Source organism: Hippoglossus hippoglossus, chromosome 15 (assembly GCF_009819705.1).
Source record: "Hippoglossus hippoglossus isolate fHipHip1 chromosome 15, fHipHip1.pri, whole genome shotgun sequence".
Classification (NCBI taxonomy): domain Eukaryota; kingdom Metazoa; phylum Chordata; class Actinopteri; order Pleuronectiformes; family Pleuronectidae; genus Hippoglossus; species Hippoglossus hippoglossus.
In genome coordinates, this window is record NC_047165.1 from 990853 (window position 1) to 1012793 (window position 21941).

The window sequence follows — 21941 nt, forward strand, 5'->3', positions numbered from 1 at the left end:
CATCCCATTTATCAAATACTTTATATATATATATATAATTAGTATATAACTAAATTGTTGTGGTGGTAATATAAAGTAAGTCAGAGGTAACGTGTATTATTTAGTTTAAAGATGTGTTTATTAGTGGAATCACCAGCAGCAGGTGGTGGAGCATGAATCACGTTTTCCCTTTAAAGCAACATCATGTAACTGATACTGATCAACAGCGCCCCCTGCAGCCCCCTCTTGGTCTCTGTGTCTGAAGTGTTTCATGTGTAGAACAAAGTGAATCAATGTGTCCTCCCTCTGGATATTACCCATGATCCTCTGCTTCCTGACCCTGAAGAGCTGCTGCTGCAACAAATCCACCAGAATTAAAGATTCTGAATTCTTCATATTTTCTAAGTTTCCTGCTGAATATTGGAGATAAACTCTGGTTTTTAATAACTTCAGAGTGTTTTTAACTGATCTCAGTTCAGCTTCACTCTTCAGCTGCAGCTGGTTGTGACAGTTGAAGCTGACTCTCAGTCAGTTCTTCTCACAGGAGATGGAACCCACTCAGCAGAGTCACAGAGAACAGACGCTCAGGGAGAGAAGGAGGAAACTTTCTCATGTTCACATGTTGATTTAATATCAGCAGCGAACAGAAGAGGACCAAGGATAGAGCCTAGTGGGACACCTTTCCTAAACTCAACAGCTCTTGATCTTTGAAACACCACAAACTACTGCTTGTTTATTTCAGTTACATGAGATAACAAACATTCTCCCTAAGTCAGTGAAGCATCAAAAACACTATAGAGTCAAACCAACACAAGAAACTGTTGTTATAAAACTTTAAACTGTAAAACGTAAAATAACATTTCCCAGAAATGTTTTGGGACTTTAACTGAGGCTGAGTGGAGCCCTGGTGTGTGTGTGTGTGTGTGTGTGTGTGTGTGTGTGTGTGTGTGTGTGTGTGTGTGTGTGTGTGTTAGTGTGTGTGTGAGTGTGTGTGTGTGTGTGTGTGCTGAAAGAAGAAAAATGAAGATGGCAGAAAGAAGCTGAAGAAGAAAAGCTGAAGTGAACGAAGCTGCCAGACTCTCGCTGAGCTCGAGTCCTCACAGGAACACAGCCAGCGTCCGACATGGGGGGTCTTAGTGTCCGGATCTATGGAGGATCTGACCCATGCTGCTGCCTCTTGTGTGTGTGTGTGTGTGTGTGTGTGTGTGTGTGTGTGTGTGTGTGTGTGTGTGTGTGTGAGTGTGTGTGTGTGTGTGTGTGTGTGTGTGTGTGTGTGTGTGTGTGTGTGTGATATGTGGTACAGGGACAATGAGGCGGCCGTGGGGAGGTGATCATGATATTTTAGTCCTTGATGTCAGATTATCAACTGAAAACTTTCTTCTCTCGTTCTTCGGCCTTTTTATATTTTCAATGACTGGAGCTGAGTCTCATCTACAGTAAAATGTAAAATGTCCCATGTGTGACAATCCAAAGCGAAGCCTGTGGGTTAGATGTGGTATTACACTTTGAAACGACACTGCTGCAACAGAGAAAACAGGTCTGCACCAGACACGAGGCTTCACTGGATCCTCTGATCTGTTTGCAGGTGATGAAAATCATCAGCTCTCTGCTCAACTAAACCTAATGAGGGGAGGCGTGTTGCTCATCTGTCCACGAGAGGATCTCTGACGAAGACAAGTGTGTCCTCGTCATCATTTTACTGAGACACTCTGGACTCAGTTTAAAGTTACAAGCTGATGGACAGAGTGAGTGAGTGAGTGAGTGAGTGAGTGAATTCGCTGAAGCCCATAAAACACACAGGGTCATGCAACCCAACAAATTGTTGGTTGAACTATACATCCTGCCGCAGACACACACACACACACACACACACACACACACACACACACACACACACACACACACACACACACACACACACACACACACACACACACACACACACACACACACACACACACACACACACCACTTGTTGGGCTGTTGGCCTGGTAACCACTGAGAGGTGTTGAGACTCCAGATTCCAGTTCGTCCCCCGTTTTTCTTTTCTTGGGAATCGCTCCATCCTACAGTTGTGTGTTTAATCTTTAAAGCAGCAGACACACACACACACACACACACACACACACACACACACACACACACACACACACACACACACACACACACACACACACACACAGAGGGATCTTCACTGAATGTCGCTGCAGATTTGTGCAGAGCAGGAATTTCTCAGCCTCAGACGTGATTTATGTTTTTATGAAAATACCTGACGTGGCCACACGGTGTCGCTGGTGCACAGATATAATGACAGTCACCAGATTTTTTTCATTTTTATTTTTTACAAAAGTTACACAAAGTTTGTAGAAAGCATTAGTTGCACAAAACAATTGAAGTTAAAAAAACTCGACTATATATCTACTGATCACTACCGTCATCATCATCATCATCATCATCATCATCATCATCATCATCTTAATTGATTTATTAGTCACAACATCTGATTCAAAATGAACTACAACAAACTCAACAACGTTAAATGTCGTGAAACTAACTGAACACAAACAGTTTCTGACTGGAGGCGTTTGTCATGAATTATAAACCAGCTTCATTTCGTGCTGATGGCTTTGATTTCATGGATAATTCAGTTTTACGAAGTTTTAATGAAGTTGCAAATTAGATGCCAGGAGGCTTCATCTGTTATAACCCACAAATCTGATTTTTCTTTTTTTGTTTTACTTCAAAATCTAACTTTTATGATTTAAAAAAACATTTCCATCCTTCTTGTTTTTCCGATTTTGATGCCGTCACTTCCTTCCTTTCCCATCAACCCTCAAAGAACTTGACGAAGAAGGAGCAGACGGAGTTCCATCCCTCGCTGCAGTAACTCTGCAGCGGCTGCATGTCGTTCATCACTCCCTCCTCCTCAAAGCCAGTCCTCTCCTCCCTCTTCTTCTCCTCCTCCTCCTCCTCGTTCTTCTTCTTCCTCTCAGTCTTCCCTCCGTCTTGATTCTTGCCGGCAGACGCTCCCTTCTTCTTCCCTCCCTCCTTCCCGCCCTTCCTCTCCTCCTCTCCGCTGTGTTGGGCGAGTTTCATGTGGGCCTCGGCGGGCGCCTTCTTGCAGGTCTTGGCTTTCAGGACTTTTTCTCCGTCGCAGGCGTTCTGCCTTTTCTTCAGCTTCCCCACCAGCTGCTTCCAGTACTGGCTGGACTTCACGCCGTACGCCTGGCACAGGTCCGGTTTACCGGCGTAACGGCACCAATACCTGCAGGAGGAATATGAGCAGAGGTCAAGAAAATCAAGGACAAGAAATCCTGCACTGCTTCACCATGCAGTGGCAGTAAAGTATTTTTGTTCCAGAATGAAACCTCAGTTTTCAGTCATGGAGTCTTTGAACCTTGAGTTCATGACATTATCCCGAAGGAGGAAAGCAGGAGGATCAAAGTGCAGGAGTCAGGTGAAGGTCAATAACACAAAGTCACCTTCTCTTTGGCAAAATCAATAGAAGTTAACGAAAGGTACAAAAGCAAAGGATGGTCGAAGAAAACAACAACAAAGAAACCGTCTGAATCCACGAGTGATCGGGACAAGACGAACTGACGAAGACGAAGAGAAGCACGAGACGAGGAGGCAGGAGGACGGAACTCAGGTGAAACAGGCGAAGACCATCACAAAGACAGGAAATAAAACAGGAAGCTGAAAACTCAGGGAAACAACCGAACACAAACCAAATCCAAACTCAAGAAAAATGTCCATAAACAAAAAGTGTCCAACCAAAAGCTGTTTAGTGGAATAGAGCTCAGAGTCATGATGACATGAGACATGATGTGGAAGGACTTCCTCATGAAGTTCATGTTTCCTCTCACCTCTGCTGCTCCCCCAGCGTCTCAGTGCTGCAGTTCACCACCAGGCTCACCAGGCCGTCGCCGGACGTCTCCCAGGTGCAGCGGTGTCCCTCCTTGGTAATCAGCTCTCCAGAGCCGGGCACCGAGCGGTTTCTGGGCCTCTTGGCCGGCGGGGGTTCCGATGGAGGCTGGCGAGGTTTGTCGGGTTTCGCCTGACCAGACTGCCGCTTGGCATCGGTGACGACGGAGAGGCAGAGGACGAGGACGAGGAGGAAGCTGCACGGAAGGACGCTCATGTTTGCTGAGGAGGACATTTGGACACAGAAAATAGGTTATTTTCTGAAGACAGGATTTACTGAAGTTAATTAGACACCTGCTGGTGAACAAAGTGTTAAGCAGCCAAAAGGTCTCACATCAGGTGGTGGAGACCAAACAGGGAGCTGAAACAAAGCTGAAGAGTTGATTTACATTTCCCAACTCAAGTTAATTTCAAAGATCGAATCTTTTGAAGATTTACACAGAGGTCAACCCTAAGGTCAACCCGAACCCCCCCACCTTTGTTTTCTCACAACTAATGACAACTGTCATTATTATCATTTCCTTGCTCAAGGATCAATGTAAGTGATCAGTTGTCAGGATATGAACCTGTTTCCTCACACAGGCTCTTATTTCATGTTTTTCTCTTATAATTAAAGAAAACCTGTTTAAAATCAGCGAATAAAGTAAAAACAGCTTCAACAGAAATCAGCAGAAGGATCCCTGTGAGACAAACTACCAGAGATTCAACATCAGCTGCAGCAGATTCAACACTAAACGTTAAAATGATAAAGTAATAAACATAATATCTGTCGCCTGAATTCTAAATTTAATCTAACTTGTACATGAGAGTTTTTCTCTGCATCAAGATCCCAGAGTCAAAGAGACCGAGTGTTAAATGTTACAAAAGACAAAGGACAGGGGGGGGGGGGGGGGGGGGGAGAGGGGGGGCGTGAGCTTATTGAAAATCAGTCAAGCGTCAGAAACACCCCTCACACACACACACACACACACACACACACACACACACACACACACACACACACACAGGAGCTCAGACCGGACATGTAGCCGTCAAGATGACGGAGGAGAGGATACTCAACTCCGTCACTTAGCAACAACAGTCAATCTGAACCAAATCACTCACATTAATATCAGTCGTCTCAACATGTCTCATCAAGATCCATGAATTATTCTCAACGTTGTTGATGTCACACATGAAAACATGCAGGGATGAAATCAGAACGTCATAAAAGTGCAGAGACAAAGCAGCAAAACCTTCTCAAGTTGAATCTCCACCAAATTCAACTTGTTTTTATTAATAATAAAGAATAATAGAGATTTGTTCGACCGAGTTTTAAGACTATATTGAAAAATCAAGAAATCAGAGCTCAACAATAAAGTTGTGATTTTACGACAATAACATTGTAATTTAGAAGAAAGTAGAAATATTACAAGTTTAAAATTATGGTAAAAGAATAAAGTTGTAATTGAGGAGAAAGTGGTAACAAGTCATTTGTTAATGTTGTAATCTTGAATTAAATAAAGTCACAATGTGAAGTTAAAGATGTTTCACTGCTCGGACGTGTCTGAACAACATTAACACTGATTTTCAGTTTGTGTCTGAATCAGCTGCGTTGAGTTCTTTATTAAAACGATTAAATATTAAAAAGATATTTGTTCTATTTGAAATTCTAATGTGTAACTCGTTGAAGTTGTCTCGGTTGTTCCTCGTCGTGTCGACTGGATGTTCTGTTTGTGTTTTAATTAACAGCGTCTGCAGTTTGAATTGATGTCAACAATTAGCATCTGGACCCTCACACACTAAGTGATGCGACGCAGTGACGACAACACAACAGGTCGTGTGGTGCCAACATTAATCCATTCATTAATAATGTTTGTGTTTGTGCTGCAGTGAAATGGAAAATTAAATCAGGACGTCGTGCTCCACAGCGTCTGAAGCCAAAGTTGTTTCTGAGCAAATGAACGGCATTTATGATCAGACTCTTTAGTACAATTATAATGAATCATCAATCATTTCATTTCACACTGAGAAACATTAGAACCAAACCAACACAAAACGATGTCAGAGTTCTCGGCTCTTTGTCTGGATGAGTTCACTCGAATCGTTCACACCAGTGATGGTGATTGGCTGAAGGGTGAGAGCTCTATAAACACGACGCACAACCAGGGCAGCAGCGAAAGTAAAACGTGAAACCTGCTGCTGTTACAACATTTAAATAAATGTGCTGAACGTCTGAACTTTGCCTAAATTAACCTTTAAAATTCTGGTTTCATGTTGTCGACAAGTTTTTACAGAGAAGATTTGGGATATTAGTTTTTCTCACTTGATAAATCAGGTGAATAAATAATAAATAGTATGTTTTATAACTCAAACTGTGAGAGAACTTACTGACCTGAAATGACAGAAACATCTTTGACAAACATTTAACTTCTACTTTGATTTTTTAGTTTGGTTCATGTCCCATCTGCTAACATGGAGTAGGAGGGTTTATGACCTATACTGCAGCCAGACACCAGGGGGCGACGCAGAGGTTTTGGCTTTTATTCTTTGGGGCTGTCGTGTCGTCCATCTTTATTTACCATCATTGGGGTTGTTTTGAGCACAGCTTGGTTTCCGTGGTAACTACATGTTTAAAACATGTTACCAAATACTAATCTAAATATATCTGACATGGAGGCGTCATGGTCTGTAGGGGGCGCTGTGCCTCACATGGGGTTTGTGTGGACGTCTGAGGTCAGGATGTGAATTTAACACAACAAATACAAAAACCATCTACTTTGGTTCAGTGAAGCAATGAAATCAAACTCTTCATTTCTGAAACTTCACACTGAAAAACTGCGAGTTGCATCTTTTTCAAATTCAGATAAAGATAAGTTAAGATGTTTCAAACCTTTGATTTTATTTACTTAAATTCTCCTTTTAACATAATTACAACTTCGTTTTCATCCTGCAGTAAGAATATAAAAGTCAAACGAACACTTCACGTTTCCTCTGCAGCAAAAAACAAAGACGAGCAGCATCAAAACAAAAATAATCCCCCTCCATGTACAGCACCCCCCATCCTCCCACCCCCCCCCCCCCTCCTAATACACCCCTCATCTATTAATCATCATGGAAACAACAACGACATCCTCAGTTTCCTGTTAACGCTGTGAAATCTCTAACATGAGGCTCCCTGGTTTCAGGCAGAAGCAGAAACAGTGTTGGAGTGTTTGTGGTTGAGTTGCTGGGTGCGAGGCCCGGTGCTCTTACCATGTGACGCTCCGAGGCTCCGAGTCGCTGTGGAGCCGAGGGGCCGCAGACACTCGCATAAAAGCTGAGGGGACGAGGATAAAGGAGGTGCAGGGGGGGACTATACGAAGAAGTGCCCACCCGAAACCAAGCCCGCCTCCCACATTCACCCCCACTGACAAAACCCTGTGTGTGTGTGTGTGTGTGTGTGTGTGTGTGTGTGTGTGTGTGTGTGTGTGTCTGTGTGTGTGTGTGTGTGTGTGTGTGTGTGTGTGTGTGAGAGAGCGAGCAGGACAATGGACACACTTGCCAAGGGGGTTTTCTCGCCCTCTGTGCGACACCTCAGGGGTTTGGATGCTTCGGTGTCGTTCACTCTACAAAACGATTCTTTGTTCGTCACAACAAATAAAAACTTTAACCGCAGCGTCTAGATTTTAGTTTGTCTTGAAATAAATAAATTAGTTTTTAATTCTTAATTCTCGTGTTTGATTTTACACAAACTTTTACACACGGTAAATATATTTCACAGTTTGTTGTTCTGAGTTTCTGAACTGGAAACTAATGTTCACAACGTAGAACCTGATCCTCTTTTCATCTCACAGCAAATCCTCGGTGGTAAAATGAATAAATTAATGGAAACTTTATTTTGGTTTAATAAGCAATGTTAAATAAAGATGTAGGATTAATTCAATGAAAACAGAGAACAATGATATGTTATTAAGTCTCTACCAGGGCACCACATGCTGCAGGTGTTGGGTCCAATAACTCATATCTGATAACTCACATCTGACAACTCATACCTGATAACTCATATCTGACAACTCATATCTGATGTCTCTGCAAAACAGTTTATGTTCTTCCAAACTCACACTTCCTATCGTTGTGTTTAAATGCGTACTGACATGTATTCTAAACTCTGAACTCTGTGTGACCACCATCATGTTTTCAAACTTGTGAAACTTGCATCAGAGGACAGGTCGTGTTAAAAAGCAAATAATTCAGTCGAGTGAAGCCGATAGTTTAGCATCGACAATCGTGGTCAAACATTTATGAAGATATGAGGCCCTCTGTTGTGACTGCACCTAATTCAGATAAAACTAAAGTGTTTTAATATAATCTATTAAATAAATGAGACCAAAACATAATAAACACAATAAACATAATTTATAATTATGAATGTTTCCCTGTTGAACTCATGTTGTTTGTTTTTAGTGAGAAAAGCAGCAATCAAGGTTTTTATTTGAATTTTGTTGTGGTCTTTTTTAATTGAGTTTCCATAGTATATATTTATTATTGCTTTTTTTAAAGAATTTATAATAACTTAAACTTGTTTGTTCAGTTAAAGTTTGGTTTATTTCTTACACAGTAATAATGTTAGAACATAAACAATATAGAAAATAGAAATTACAGCACTTATTTATTGAAAATATATATAATATATGTTCTAAAACGATGCCTGTAGCATTGTGATGGAATCAGGTTTATACTCGTTGATAAAAGCGACGACTACATTTCAGGCTGAGATGTTGAAACTGAACCGTTCCTCTTCTCCTGCAGAGCTGATGTCCTTCACAGAACAAATCATCAAACACATCTGCTGCTTTTTCACTGAAACCATCTTTAATGCGTGAAAGGAAATTAAAGTCACTTGCTTCTTCTCCATTGGCCCACGTTTGTCTCTCTCTGCCGCTCTGTCACTGTATTAATAACAGTGAGTAGCTCAGCCTCGGCCGAGATGAATGAGGAGAATCTTCTCTCTCCTCCAGGACAAAGACTCGTGCAGGAATCTGGGTCACAGCTTAACCCCCCGCTGACACGCTGCCATCGCCGCCCAGCTCCTTCTCATTCAGCTTAGGCCCCGGTGGAGTGGCGAGGACGGCTCGTTGGCCCCGCGCTCGCTGCCAGAAATCTGCTTGCTGAAGAAAAGATGCTTCCAAAAACAAGTCGGCGACAGTAAACACATCGTTCCGCCTGGTCCGGGCCAATCAGGGACGAGCATGTCGCCTTGTTTTCTGCCGAGCAGCTCACCGAGCGCCATCAGTCTGAGAAGCATCATTTTCTCAGATCGGCGGTGTCACAGTTGGTGTCGCAGACAGAGTGAATAATGTGAGGAAATGAGGGAGAGGAGGTTTGTCCTCCTCTTTTAGTTCCACAAGTTTTCATTTTGTTTTCTTGTCTTTACTCATCACTCCAAATGTGTGTGTGTGTGTGTGTATACCCTACAGAGTGAGGACATGTTGACCGGTCCTCACTTTTACAATGAGCTGTTTGAGGGTTAAGATTTGGTTTTAGGGTTAGAATCATCTTTAGGTTAGAGTTAGGCATTTAGTTTGAATAGTTAAGGTTCGGCTAAATGTATATGTAATGTAATGGATGTAATATGAAATGTAAGGTCAATGAGTGTCCTCACTAAGAAGAAGTACCAACGTGTGTGTGTGTGTGTGTGTGTGTGTGTGTGTGTGTGTGTGTGTGTGTGTGTGTGTGTGTGTGTGTCAGTTCACTGAAGTAAACCCACAGTGTGCAGCTCGGACTCTGTCGCCTCCTACTGGAGGTTTGAAGAAAGGGGTCATGAGGAGTTTAACTTGGAAGGACGAGGAGGTTCCAGATCTTCTGGTGCTGAGGGCCGACAACTTGCGGCTCCACAAACACTTACTACACAACATCTGTGAGCAATCTTCCGGACACTATCCGGAGTTCACGGCTGAAAACGACTCAGGAGAAGTGTTGCCTCCCTGGGAGCATAAATAAAATTGGTGTTGGGACATTTCTCGTCTTCAGGAGACACAGTGTGCTTCAGTGGAAAAAGGACTGAAACATAATTTATCTCCATAACAGTGAAATGCATATGGAGTAAGATTGAACGGCACTTTCTTCACGCTCTCCAGTCCGAACCTGGTGATCTCTTTATCTACAATTTATATTTAACTGGAGAGTCAAACGTCCCTTTCTCCTTGTGTGTGTGTGTGTGTGTGTGTGTGTGTGTGTGTGTGTGTGTGTGTGTGTGTGTGTGTGTGTGTGTGTGTGTGTGTGTGTGTGTGTGTGTGTGTGTGTGATGAGCTCCTGATGACTTTGAGTCCTTCACAGCAAACAGAAGTGTCCACTTTCAAGTTTTCAACGGTCATTGAGAAGCGGCTGCAATCAGTGATCCATCGTCTGCGTCGCCTCGTCTGTCGTGATCACTGCTGCGATTACAACACCAAACCACAACCTCCTGTGTGTGTGTGTGTGGGGGGGGGGGGGGGGGGGGGGGGGGCAATAGAAGAGAATGTGATGAGACTGAGATGAAACATGTGTCATTGAATAACCATTTAGATCTGTTGTCATGTTTAAACTGTCGGTGATGTAACAGCAGGGTAGAGTCAGATTACTCTGAAATGTAATCAGTTACTGGAAGTTACAAGGAAAAATGTGTAATTAGTAACTGTTCTCCCTACGGAGAACCCGTGGGACGGTTTCCTCACGATCACTGATGAACAGATGATTGTGATTTAAATACTAAATTGGTCGTCTCGTGTGGTTACAGGATGTTCCAGCGATGATCAGCTGGCACCGAACCTGCAGCTTCATGTTCTTATTCACGACGTTCTGCAACTGATCAGAGGGAAATAGCTGCAGCTTTTAAAATCCATGTTTCTCGGCTGCTGGTAATTTCTCCTCTCTGAGACGACACATTTGGTTTTGGTCGACGTTTGTTTTTTCTTTTTGCAAAACAACGTAGAACTAGAAATATTCATCCATGTTTTTTTCGCAGAGAACAGAGCTTGTCTCTGTTGCTTCCCTCGTTCTTTGGAATATTCTCACATGTCGTCCTGTCTCACTATTGCTCATCTATTTTAGTTCCGACCTTTGTTATTCTATCGTAGGACGTTTCCTCTCTGAGAGTCTGAAGCTTCATGTTTGTTCCATAGTTTCCTTTGATCTGTTAGTTTTCCTTTTTCATTGTAATTTAGGGACTAAAGAATTTTGGCTGACATATGTACGTCCTGTCGTCATCACCTACGTGGGCGGAGTCTACCTATACTTGACTCTGATTGGTTTGTAGACGGCGTCTGACGGATGGGGGTGTGTTGCTAGGTGGGGGCGTGGGGGCGTGGGGGGGGGGGGTAGCAGTCTTTCTGTTTGAATAAAGAAAATGAATGAAGTGCTTCATGTGGTTGCCATGGTAACATGATGATGGTATCACTAGCAGCATCAGCACCTACAGTACTCCACAGTACTACAGTACTCCACAGAACTACAATACCACAGTACTCCATAGTCTTACAGTACTACAGTACTCCACAGTACTACAATACTACAGTGCTCCACAGTACTACAGTACTCCACAGTACTACAGTACTCCACAGTACTTTTATTCAGTTTAACATTAATTCAGTGTTTTCCCTGGATTGAAATATGTTCAAACTCAGAATCACATCACTACTTGGAGAACGTGGAGGATCCACACAGACACTGTGTGTAAATGCAGCTGGTGACCTGAAGGTTTATTATCTGGAGAGATTACACTTTAAAAATCAGGTTCCATCATCTAAATGGAAATGAAAGAGGAGGAAGATGGTGTGTGTGTGTGTGTTTGTGTGTGTATGTGTGTCTGTGTGTGTTGTTAAGTGTAACCCTCAGTGTCGCATCATTGAGACGATTAGAAGAGAGTAAAATACTAACATTGCAGGTATTATTCTTTGCAGAGCCGAGGAAAAGAAGCAGTTTTTATTGTAGCTGCTGTGAAGACGACAACAATATTTAGACAATAAACTTTAAATAAAGATGACAACACGTTCCTCCAGAAATTATCCAAAATATCTATAATGACGGTTTCATTTCCTGTATGAAAACTACCAGCTGCCATCATCCATCATCCGTCCATCTTTCATGATGTTGTATATTCGGGTCCCGGGCCACAGACAGAGTGTGACCAGCTGTGAGGTCGACGAGTCGCCTCCTGTGTTTTAACTCCACCACCGACTGAAGATGAAAGCAACAAACACACAGAGAAGAAAAACTCACTCACAATAAAACACAGAATCCTGCTTTGCTCTTTTCTCATCTCTACCTCAGGTTGGATTTTATTCTCAGACATTTCTGAGAATAAAATCGGTCTACTAATCGATTTCTAAATAATTATTTGAAGAACTGGACGTTAATTATTTTGTTGAACACAGAAATGAGCAGGTCGTTCTTTTTTAAGAGTTTTCATTGTGAGGAAACTCTAGATCAGAATCAGCATCAGAATTGGGTTTTATTGCCAAGCAGGTTGTGGTGTGTTTGTGCAAGTATCAATATAGAAAATATAAAACTAAAAGATACTATAAGCACCAGGGGAGATCATCATCCATCTGTTTCCACCACATTTCATCTATCTCCTCATGTCAATGTCATATCCCACGAGTTTGAAATCATTTATTTTATTTTATTTATTTTGAAACCAACATTTGAGAGGAGCAGTGCGGCTTCTGTCAGACACACAACCGGTCTCTGCGCTGCCTGGTCCAGAGCAGAGACCGGACCAGTCGGAGCAGAGACCGGACCAGTCGGCGCAGAGACCGGACCAGGAGGAGCAGAGACCGGACCAGTCGGAGCAGAGACCGGACCAGTCGGCGCAGAGACCGGACCAGGAGGAGCAGAGACCGGACCAGTCGGAGCAGAGACCGGACCAGGAGGAGCAGAGACCGGACCAGTCGGCGCAGAGACCTGACCAGGAGGAGCAGAGACTGTACGACGTCGCCCACATGCTCCTGATTCCACAGTGCCCGTGCAGCAGCGCCCACGCGTTCCTGGTTCTGGGGCGCCCGTGTGGCAGTGGCCGCATGTACCTGGTTCCGAACAAATGGCTTTACGATGGCGCACGAGGTGCAGAGACCGGACCAGGCGGTGCAGAGACCGGACCAGGAGGAGCAGAGACTGGACCAGTCGGCGCAGAGACCGGACCAGTCGGAGCAGAGACCGGACCAGGAGGAGCAGAGACCGGACCAGTCGGAGCAGAGACCGGACCAGTCGGAGCAGAGACCGGACCAGGAGGAGCAGAGACCGGACCAGGAGGAGCAGAGACCTGACCAGGAGGAGCAGAGACTGGACCAGTCGGCACAGAGACCGGACCAGGAGGAGCAGAGACTGGACCAGTCGGCACAGAGACCGGACCAGGAGGAGCAGAGACCGGACCAGTCGGAGCAGAGACCAGACCAGGCGGCGCAGAGACCGGACCAGGAGGAGCAGAGACCGGACCAGGAGGAGCAGAGACTGGACCAGTCGGCGCAGAGACCGGACCAGGAGGAGCAGAGACCGGACCAGGAAGAGCAGAGAAGGGACCAGGAGGAGAAGAGACCGGACCATTGGGCGCAGAGACCGGACCAGTCGGAGCAGAGACCGGATCAGGCGGCGCAGAGACCGGACCAGGAGGAGCAGAGACCGGACCAGTCAGAGCAGAGACCGGACCAGTCGGCGCAGAGACCGGACCAGGAAGAGCAGAGAAGGGACCAGGAGGAGAAGAGACCGGACCATTGGGCACAGAGACCGGACCAGGAGGAGCAGAGACCGGATCAGGCGGCGCAGAGACCGGACCAGTCGGAGCAGAGACCGGACCAGTCGGCGCATAGACCGGACCAGGAGGAGCAGAGACCGGACCAGTCGGCGCAGAGACCGGACCAGGAGGAGCAGAGACCGGACCAGTCGGCGCAGAGACCGGACGAAGAATGAAACGATTTGACCAAGTCACCTCTGGCATGATTCCACGACGCCTGTACAGCGGCGACTGTACGACGTCGCCCACATGCTCCCGATTCCACAGTGCCCGTGTAGCAGCGCCCACGTGTTCCTGGTTCTGGGGCGCCTGTGTGGCAGTGGCCGCATGTACCTGGTTCCGAACAAATGGCTTTACGATGGCGCACGGACGCCCCTGTTTCCTCGGTGCCCATACTGAAGTTTTTTTTGCTGCCAGAGCTGCGTTCTCAGCAGCTAGCCGCTCTATCATTGCGCCGGCCTGCTCTTGGTTCCATGGCACCTGTGCTGCGACACCCAGAGGAGCAGAGACCAGACCAGTCGGAGCAGAGACCGGACCAGTCGGCACAGAGACCGGACCAGTCGGAGCAGAGACCGGACCAGTCGGTGCAGAGACCGGACCAGTCGGAGCAGAGACCGGACCAGTCGGTGCAGAGACCGGACCAGGAGGAGCAGAGACCGGACCAGGAGGAGCAGAGACCGGACCAGGAGGAGCAGAGACTGGACCAGTCGGAGCAGAGACCGGACCAGTCGGCACAGAGACCGGACCAGGCGGCGCAGAGACCGGACCAGTCGGCGCAGAGACAGGACCAGTCGGCGCAGAGACAGGACCAGTCGGCACAGAGACCGGACCAGGCGGCGCAGAGACCGGACCATGATTCTGGCTCCATGGCGCCCTTACGGGGGCGCCCACATGCTCCTGGTTCCACGGCGACCATAAGGCAGGGCCAGCATTGTCCCATTTCAATCGCTTCCGTGCGGAGGCACCCGGATGGTCCTGGTTCCAGGGCGCCCGTACGGGGGCGCCCACATGCTCCTGGTTCCACGGCGACCATAAGGCAGCATCAGCATTGTCCCGTTTCAATGGCTTCCGTGCGGAGGCACCCGGATGGTTCTGGTTCCAGGGCGCCCGTATGGGGGCGCCTGCATGCTCCTGGACCGGACCAGGAGGAGCAGAGACCGGACCAGGAGGAGCAGAGACCAGACCAGTTGGAGCAGAGACCAGACCAGTCGGAGCAGAGACCGGACCAGTCGGCGCAGAGACCGGACCAGGAGGAGCAGAGACCGGACCAGGAGGAGCAGAGACCTGACCAGTCGGCGCAGAGACTGGACCAGTCGGAGCAGAGACCGGACCAGTCGGCACAGAGACCGGACCAGTCGGAGCAGAGACCGGACCAGGCGGCGCAGAGACCTGACCAGGAGGAGCAGAGACTGGACCAGTCGGCGCAGAGACCGGACCAGGAGGAGCAGAGACCGGACCAGTCTGTGCAGAGACCGGACCAGGAGGAGCAGAGACCAGACCAGTTGGAGCAGAGACCAGACCAGTCGGAGCAGAGACCAGACCAGTCGGAGCAGAGACCGGACCAGTCGGCGCAGAGACCAGACCAGTCGGAGCAGAGACCGGACCAGTCGGAGCAGAGACCAGACCAGTCGGAGCAGAGACCGGACCAGTCGGCGCAGAGACCGGACCAGTCGGAGCAGAGACCGGACCAGTCGGCGCAGAGACCGGACCAGTCGGAGCAGAGACCGGACCATGATTCTGGATCCATGGCGCCCTTACGGGGGCGCCCACATGCTCCTGGTTCCACGGCAACCATAAGGCAGGGCCAGCATTGTCCCGTTTCAATCGCTTCCGTGCGGAGGCAGCCGGATGGTCCTGGTTCCAGGGCGCCCGTACGGGGGCACCCACATGCTCCTGGTTCCACGGCGACCATAAGGCAGCATCAGCATTGTCCCGTTTCAATGGCTTCCGTGCGGAGGCACCCGGATGGTTCTGGTTCCAGGGCGCCCGTACGGGGGCGCCTGCATGCTCCTGGACCGGACCAGGAGGAGCAGAGACCGGACCAGTCGGCACAGAGACCGGACCAGTCGGAGCAGAGACTGGACCAGGAGGAGCAGAGACCGGACCAGGAGGAGCAGAGACCGGACCAGGAGGAGCAGAGACCGGACCATGATTCTGGCTCCATGGCGCCCTTACGGGGGCGCCCACATGCTCCTGGTTCCACGGCGACCATAAGGCAGGGCCAGCATTGTCCCGTTTCAATCGCTTCCGTGCGGAGGCACCCGGATGGTCCTGGTTCCAGGGCGCCCGTATGGGGGCGCCCACATGCTCCTGGTTCCACGGCGACCATAAGGCAGCATCAGCATTGTCCCGTTTCAATGGCTTCCGTGCGGAGGCACCCGGATGGTTCTGGTTCCAGGGCGCCCGTACGGGGGCTCGGCTGACGGCCGGCAGCATTTTGGTGACACTGCACCCGTTTTGTTGGGCAGCATCATCGGACTGCATTTTTCCAAGTGACTGAAAGACACAAATATACATATAACAGGTAAAAACACAGTCCCATCCTAACTTCAGATATATTCAAAGAGACAGAGCTGAATGAATTTTAGTCATATACACACGTCTGCTTTTAAAGTCTGTAAAACTACTGTAAAGTTGAAGAAATAAAATTATGTTTTGAAGAGTTACAAAACTTAAAAACTGTTTAACCTGAAGTCTCTCCTGCTTAGAACAAAACTTACTTACTCTTGAGCAGCTGATCCTCTTCTTGTTGGATGAACGCAGGTCATCCAGTGTAACAAAGTAGTTTTTGCCGTGAAGCGCTGGTCTACTGTTTAAGGAAGTAATCAGAAGAGAAGATTATTGTGCAGCTGTTGTCTAGTAATGGTCTTTGAGTCTGATTCTGCTGAGAAATGTTTCTCCTTTATATGAGTTAATTGGCTTTGATCTGGAATCCAGAGTTTAAAATGTGACATCCAAGGATCAAAGGACTGTATATAAAGATGATCAATGACCAAATATAACTCCTTTCATGTGTTATTACTCTTTCTTTCTTGTTTTTTTTTATTCTTATTTGCATATCTGTTATATTTATTGACGTGAAGTTAAAGTTACTTCTAACATTTGGACGAGAAGTAGTTGATTCATGACTCGATTTGAACCCTCATGGCTGATGGATGTCAAAACTTCCATCACATAATCTGATGTGCAAATGTCTCACCACTAAAAAATAACCTTGAACAAAACTCTATAAATATTTGTATTGACTTAGATGAAGTGTCTGGGCTGAGCTCCTCAGTCTTTAACACGAAGCCTCGTCCTTCTTTGGGTCTCAGTGTGAACCCTGTAAGAAACACTAATACGTCTTGCCACTCACACACACACACTTCGGAAACATCACAAAAATACTCTCCTGAAGAAAAGCTCGGAATTTCAAGGATGAAAATTTAGATTATTTAAAAAAAATATCATCAAACAAAACATAAAGGTTTTAGGATGTTCCCCAACCAGAGATGAAGAGAAACCATCGGCATATAAAGAAAAGAGCAGAACTTATTTTTCTGTTAGCATCAAAGTCTTTATGCTTCTGTCCATTTCTGTGGGAGAAGACAAAATGATGAAAAGCTATGTGAGTCTGTGTGTGTGTGTGTGTGTGTGTGTGTGTGTGTGTGTGTGTGTGTGTGTGTGTGTGGGGGGGGGGGGCGGCTCTGGACTCTGAATCGTTTCCTCCGTACGAGCTCTGCAGAAATAAATGACATGCTCACCTGATCTTCATCGACCAATCACATCCTCACTTGCCTCCTGTATGTGTTCTCTGCTGCTCTTGTTTACCTGCCTCGCTATTATACGTCTTTTCTTTTCATCACCGACCCCCCCGTCCACACTAATGCAAATATTTTGCGTTTTAAAACTGAGATTTTTAAAAATCGCTGGCGTCACCACTGACTTCAAACATGCCCATTGTGCTTTAATGTGGATTAAAGACGATCCTTAAGTGTGGGATTTTATTTCATGAATCAATAGTTTCGTGAATCAAAAGTTGTGGAAGATGGTTCGGAAGAGGAAACACCAAATTGGTGAGTAATTTCAGTAGAATATAATCATTTATTGTTTTCCTTCTTTTCCTCCTTGTCTGTTTATCTTGTGTCTCAACAATTCAAATTATTCAACAGATAACTTGCGGGGGAAACAAACTAAATTTAAAACGTTGAAAAATCTAACTTTAAATTGGAGCAACGGAATTTAAAAAAGGAAAAATGAAGCTTAAAACAGGTCAATTAGAACATGAACGCCACTTAATAAAATCAGCTTTTCACTGAGAACACGTTTCTATTGATACAAATAAACTCCGTTACATTAAAATCTGTTGTGCATGTCTGAACCCAGCCAGAGCTCCGTCCTCTCAGGTTCCCGCTGACCAGCAGAGGCAGCGCAGCCATCCACCGCCGTCAGAGCTACGCCAATAACGATAGTTTGTAAAACGTCTTGTCAGCGCAGGTTCATCAGCCAAACTGATAAATCTGGTATCTAGGCTTCAATTGTGTTTCAGTTCAGTGAGTGAGACACAATCAGAGCTACACTTTGTTTTTCTCTCCATGAATACCAACAGAATTCGTGTGGCTGCAGGGGGCGCTGTTGTTCAGTGTTACAGCTGCATAGTGCTGCTGAAAAAGAGTAAAGATTCTGTCTCTGTTCTTTAAATGTGACCCTGACTTCAGTCTCTTTTCATTCTGTTCCCACTGTTTGATTTATTTTGACGGCTCCACCGACAGACTCTTTACCACAGTGACGCGGCCACTTCCTGCAGAAACATCCTTCACATGAGGCACAGCCTGAAGCAACACTTAGAAACGTATTAAAAAGTTCCCCTGGATGTGAGACCTCCACAGGTCATGTGAACAAACAGATTGTTAAAACACAAAGTTTCGTGGTTCAAGTGAATTTCCCGGAGGATGGATCCACAGGATTGAACACTGGACTTTGTTTCCTGTTCAAATCTATTTGTTGTTTGATGTTGTGGATAAAACGAAGTCGAACTTCTATTATTTTCCCATCGTTCTTCACGCCACTGATGAGCAGGAACATTTTACTGTTGCCACGTCGTGAATGGTCAAAGTACGTCCACTAAACGTGCTGGTTTTTGTTACAGATAATTTGTCATTGCGATCGGATTCACATCATTTCTTTTCAATAACAAACAGCCCTTATATCACTTCGTTCCATTGACAAAAACTACTGTAAATAAAGATGGATGACGTGACGACTTCTAAACGTGAAGCCAGAGGGTCTTTATCGCCCCCTGGTGGCTGGCTGCAGTGAAAGTCATACGCCTCCTTTATGTTAGCAGATGGGACGTGGACCAAACAACGACGTGTTCAGATCATTTACTGAAATAAAAGTACGACACAATAACACAAACAAAGTTATTGTCTATATCATTTATCGTAGATCCTCTAAACTTAACAAAATACTTTTACAGAAACCACAATCTTTTCCTAAACAAAACCACATAGTATTTGTGCATTCATTTATTATTGTAACCATGACGACGAGTAATACAGGGTGGCTGTTTAAAAGGACGATCCTGTCGGTGTTTACTGTAATAATTCAGGTTCGAGGACCTGTTTCCTTGATCCACTGTATTTTCTCAAAAATTAATACAGAAATTAAATAAGGGAAACATTCAATATCTCCATGTAATAAATTAAGATGAATGTCTGACAAGATCTTTTAATTCAAATCCAGCCTGTGTGTGTGAGGTCGATCTAAAATCTAAATCTGCTTCAGTTTCAACAAACACCAAAATTAACCAGCAACAACCATAGAAAAACATTCAGTAATTTAGGTTGTTCATGTTTTTTCTTAAAACATTCTCAATGATTCCAAATCAACCAACTGTAAATGTTACGGAGAACAAGTCCGATTTCATCCCAACTGAGGTTTATTCTTTTATTTTTGAAGGAGGCACAGTGAAACGTCCTGTTCAGTTCTGTTCTATCCATCCTGCTGCACCTGTCCAGGTATCAGAGCGTCACTCTCCAGCCCGGCCACCGGGGTGAACGGCGTGATCGTTTCCAAGGAGATCTCCGGGTCATCCTCGAGCTGGACGGCAGCAGGAAGCAGCAGGAGTCTGTTGTGGCTCCGAGAGCCGTTAGACACGAGCGACTCCTCGTCAAACTGTGCGCTGACGTCCTCCAGGTGGTCACAGCCAGCGTGGATACTGCACGGATGCTGCTGCAGTTGCGCAGGAACCAGCGCCTCCTTGTGGAGCGTTGTGTCGTGCTGATAGGAAACGAGCTCGTTACTGAAGTTCACGGCCTCCACCGCGTTGTTTGAACAGATCCTATTGCAGCCGAGAATGGTGGCGAAGGCCCGGCGGAAGTCTGCGTTAAAAGCATAAATGACGGGGTTGAGGGACGAGTTGGCCCAGCCGAACCAGACGAAGACGGTGAAGGTGGTGTCGCTGACGCACGGCGGGTCACAGAAGGGGACGGTGCAGTTGAGGACGAAGAACGGCAGCCAGCAGAATACGAACACGCCCATAATGATGGAGAGCGTCTTTAGGACTTTGGTTTCCTTCTTGAACGATGACTTCAGCGAGGCCTCGTCGTTGGGCCTGTGCTGCTGCTGCTGGTTCACGCTGTGGCCTTGGTTCTGGGCCTGCTCCGCCGCCCGCTCCAGAGACATGATGCGGCGGATTTGGGTCTGAGCGATCCGGTAGATGCGGGTGTAGGTGGCGATCATGATCACCACGGGGATGTAGAAGCTAATGAAGGACGAGGATATGGCGTAGGTTTTGTTTAAGTTGGCGACACAGCTCTTGGCCCTGGTGCTGGCGTTGCTGCTGTTCGTTAAGGCGGCCATCACTGCCACCACCTCCTCCATCATCTCGCCATCCTCGCCCGCCTGGTGCCAGTTGAGCTGCACTGGGATGAAGGAGATGAGGATGGACAGCGTCCACGCGACCCCGATCATGACGAAGGCCACGCGGTGGGTCATCTTCCGCTCATACTTGAACGGGCTGGCGATGGCCCAGTAGCGGTCAACGCTGATGATGCAGAGGTTGAGGATGGAGGCGGTGGAGCACATGATGTCGAAGGCGATCCACACGCCACAGAAGCTTCCGAACAGCCACGTGCCTGTGACCTCGGTGATGGCCTCCCACGGCATCACGAGCACGGCCACGCACAGGTCCGAAACAGCCAATGAGATGACGAAGAAGTTGGTGACTTTGGAGCGCAGGTGGCGGAACTTCACCACGGCCGCGCACACGAGCGTGTTCCCGAGCAGCGTGGACACGATGAGCAGGAAGAGGACGCATCCGACGAGGACGCGCACACCGCCCCTCCGTGCGCCTCCCTCCTCCTCCTCCTCTTCCTCACCTGTCCCGTCCAGCTCTGACAGAACTTCAGAGAAATTTCTCCACGACGCGTTTCTCATGTTTTTCATTCTCAGCCACACAAAGTGAGGAAATAATAAAAGATCCACAGACGCGCTGCTCAGCTGCTCCTCACGCACGAACCTTCATCTCAGACCAGAACAGAAAAGTGTTGGTTCAATAAAAATCATCTTTACGCTTCAATTCTCTGCGTCGGATTAGAATTAGATTCTGATCCTGGTCCGATGGAGCCAATATTTACCCTCAGAGACTGAAATGAAATGACGAAGATGAATACAAATATTAATAAATGAGGAAGAGTGAGACTCAGCCGGGGAAACGTCTCTGTCCAGGTGTCTCTGTCCCAGTCTCTCTGTCCAGGTGTCTCTGTCCCGGTGTCTCTGCCCCAGTGTCTCGGTCCAGGTGTCTCTGCCCCAGTGTCTCTGTCCAGGTGTCTCTGTCCAGGTGTCTCTGGTCCCGGTGTCTCTGTCCCGGTGTCTCTGTCCCAGTCTCTGGTCCCAGTGTCTCTGTCCAGGTGTCTCTGTCCCGGTGTCTCTGTCCAGGTGTCTCTGCCCCAGTGTCTCTGTCCAGGTGTCTCTGTCCAGGTGTCTCTGGTCCCGGTGTCTCTGTCCCGGTGTCTCTGGTCCCGGTGTCTCTGTCCCGGTGTCTCTGTCCCAGTCTCTGGTCCCGGTGTCTCTGTCCCGGTGTCTCTGTCCCGGTGTGACGCGCTGCGCACCTCCTCTCCTCACGGTGACGCGCTCACATTCACGGTCAAGTTGAAGCCGCTGCTCAGGTAATAGATTACTTCTGATCCCACGTCTGTTTCATCAGATGAAAGACACCAACCACGAGTTTATACCTGAGAGGAAACTGATCTGGAGACTTAAAGATTTATTGTATTTATAGTTTTACACTTAGATGTTAAAACTGAGGCAAACATTCTGTGTTCATTAT

General features: G+C 46.8%; 2 protein-coding genes across 3 annotated transcripts; both read right to left on the reverse strand.

Annotated features, from left to right (window-relative positions):
• Positions 1–2302: 2302 nt before the first annotated feature.
• Positions 2303–7254, reverse strand: fgfbp3 (fibroblast growth factor binding protein 3). 2 transcript variants are annotated; one of them, XM_034607823.1, is made up of 3 exons: positions 7138–7254; positions 3846–4125; positions 2303–3244 (listed from the first exon to the last, which is right to left on the reverse strand). In XM_034607823.1, exons 2-3 carry the CDS (start codon positions 4118–4120, stop codon positions 2806–2808), a joined length of 714 nt encoding a protein of 237 aa, XP_034463714.1. In that variant the 5' UTR covers positions 4121–4125; positions 7138–7254; the 3' UTR covers positions 2303–2805. The 2 variants fall into 2 exon arrangements, with proteins under 2 accessions (XP_034463714.1, XP_034463713.1); XM_034607822.1 differs by having other exon boundaries at positions 3846–4127; positions 7052–7147.
• A 12002-nt stretch (positions 7255–19256) lies between these two features.
• Positions 19257–21196, reverse strand: LOC117775045 (D(1)-like dopamine receptor). The gene has a single exon (XM_034607819.1). It carries the CDS (start codon positions 21056–21058, stop codon positions 19604–19606), a length of 1455 nt encoding a protein of 484 aa, XP_034463710.1. The 5' UTR covers positions 21059–21196; the 3' UTR covers positions 19257–19603.
• Positions 21197–21941: the final 745 nt, after the last annotated feature.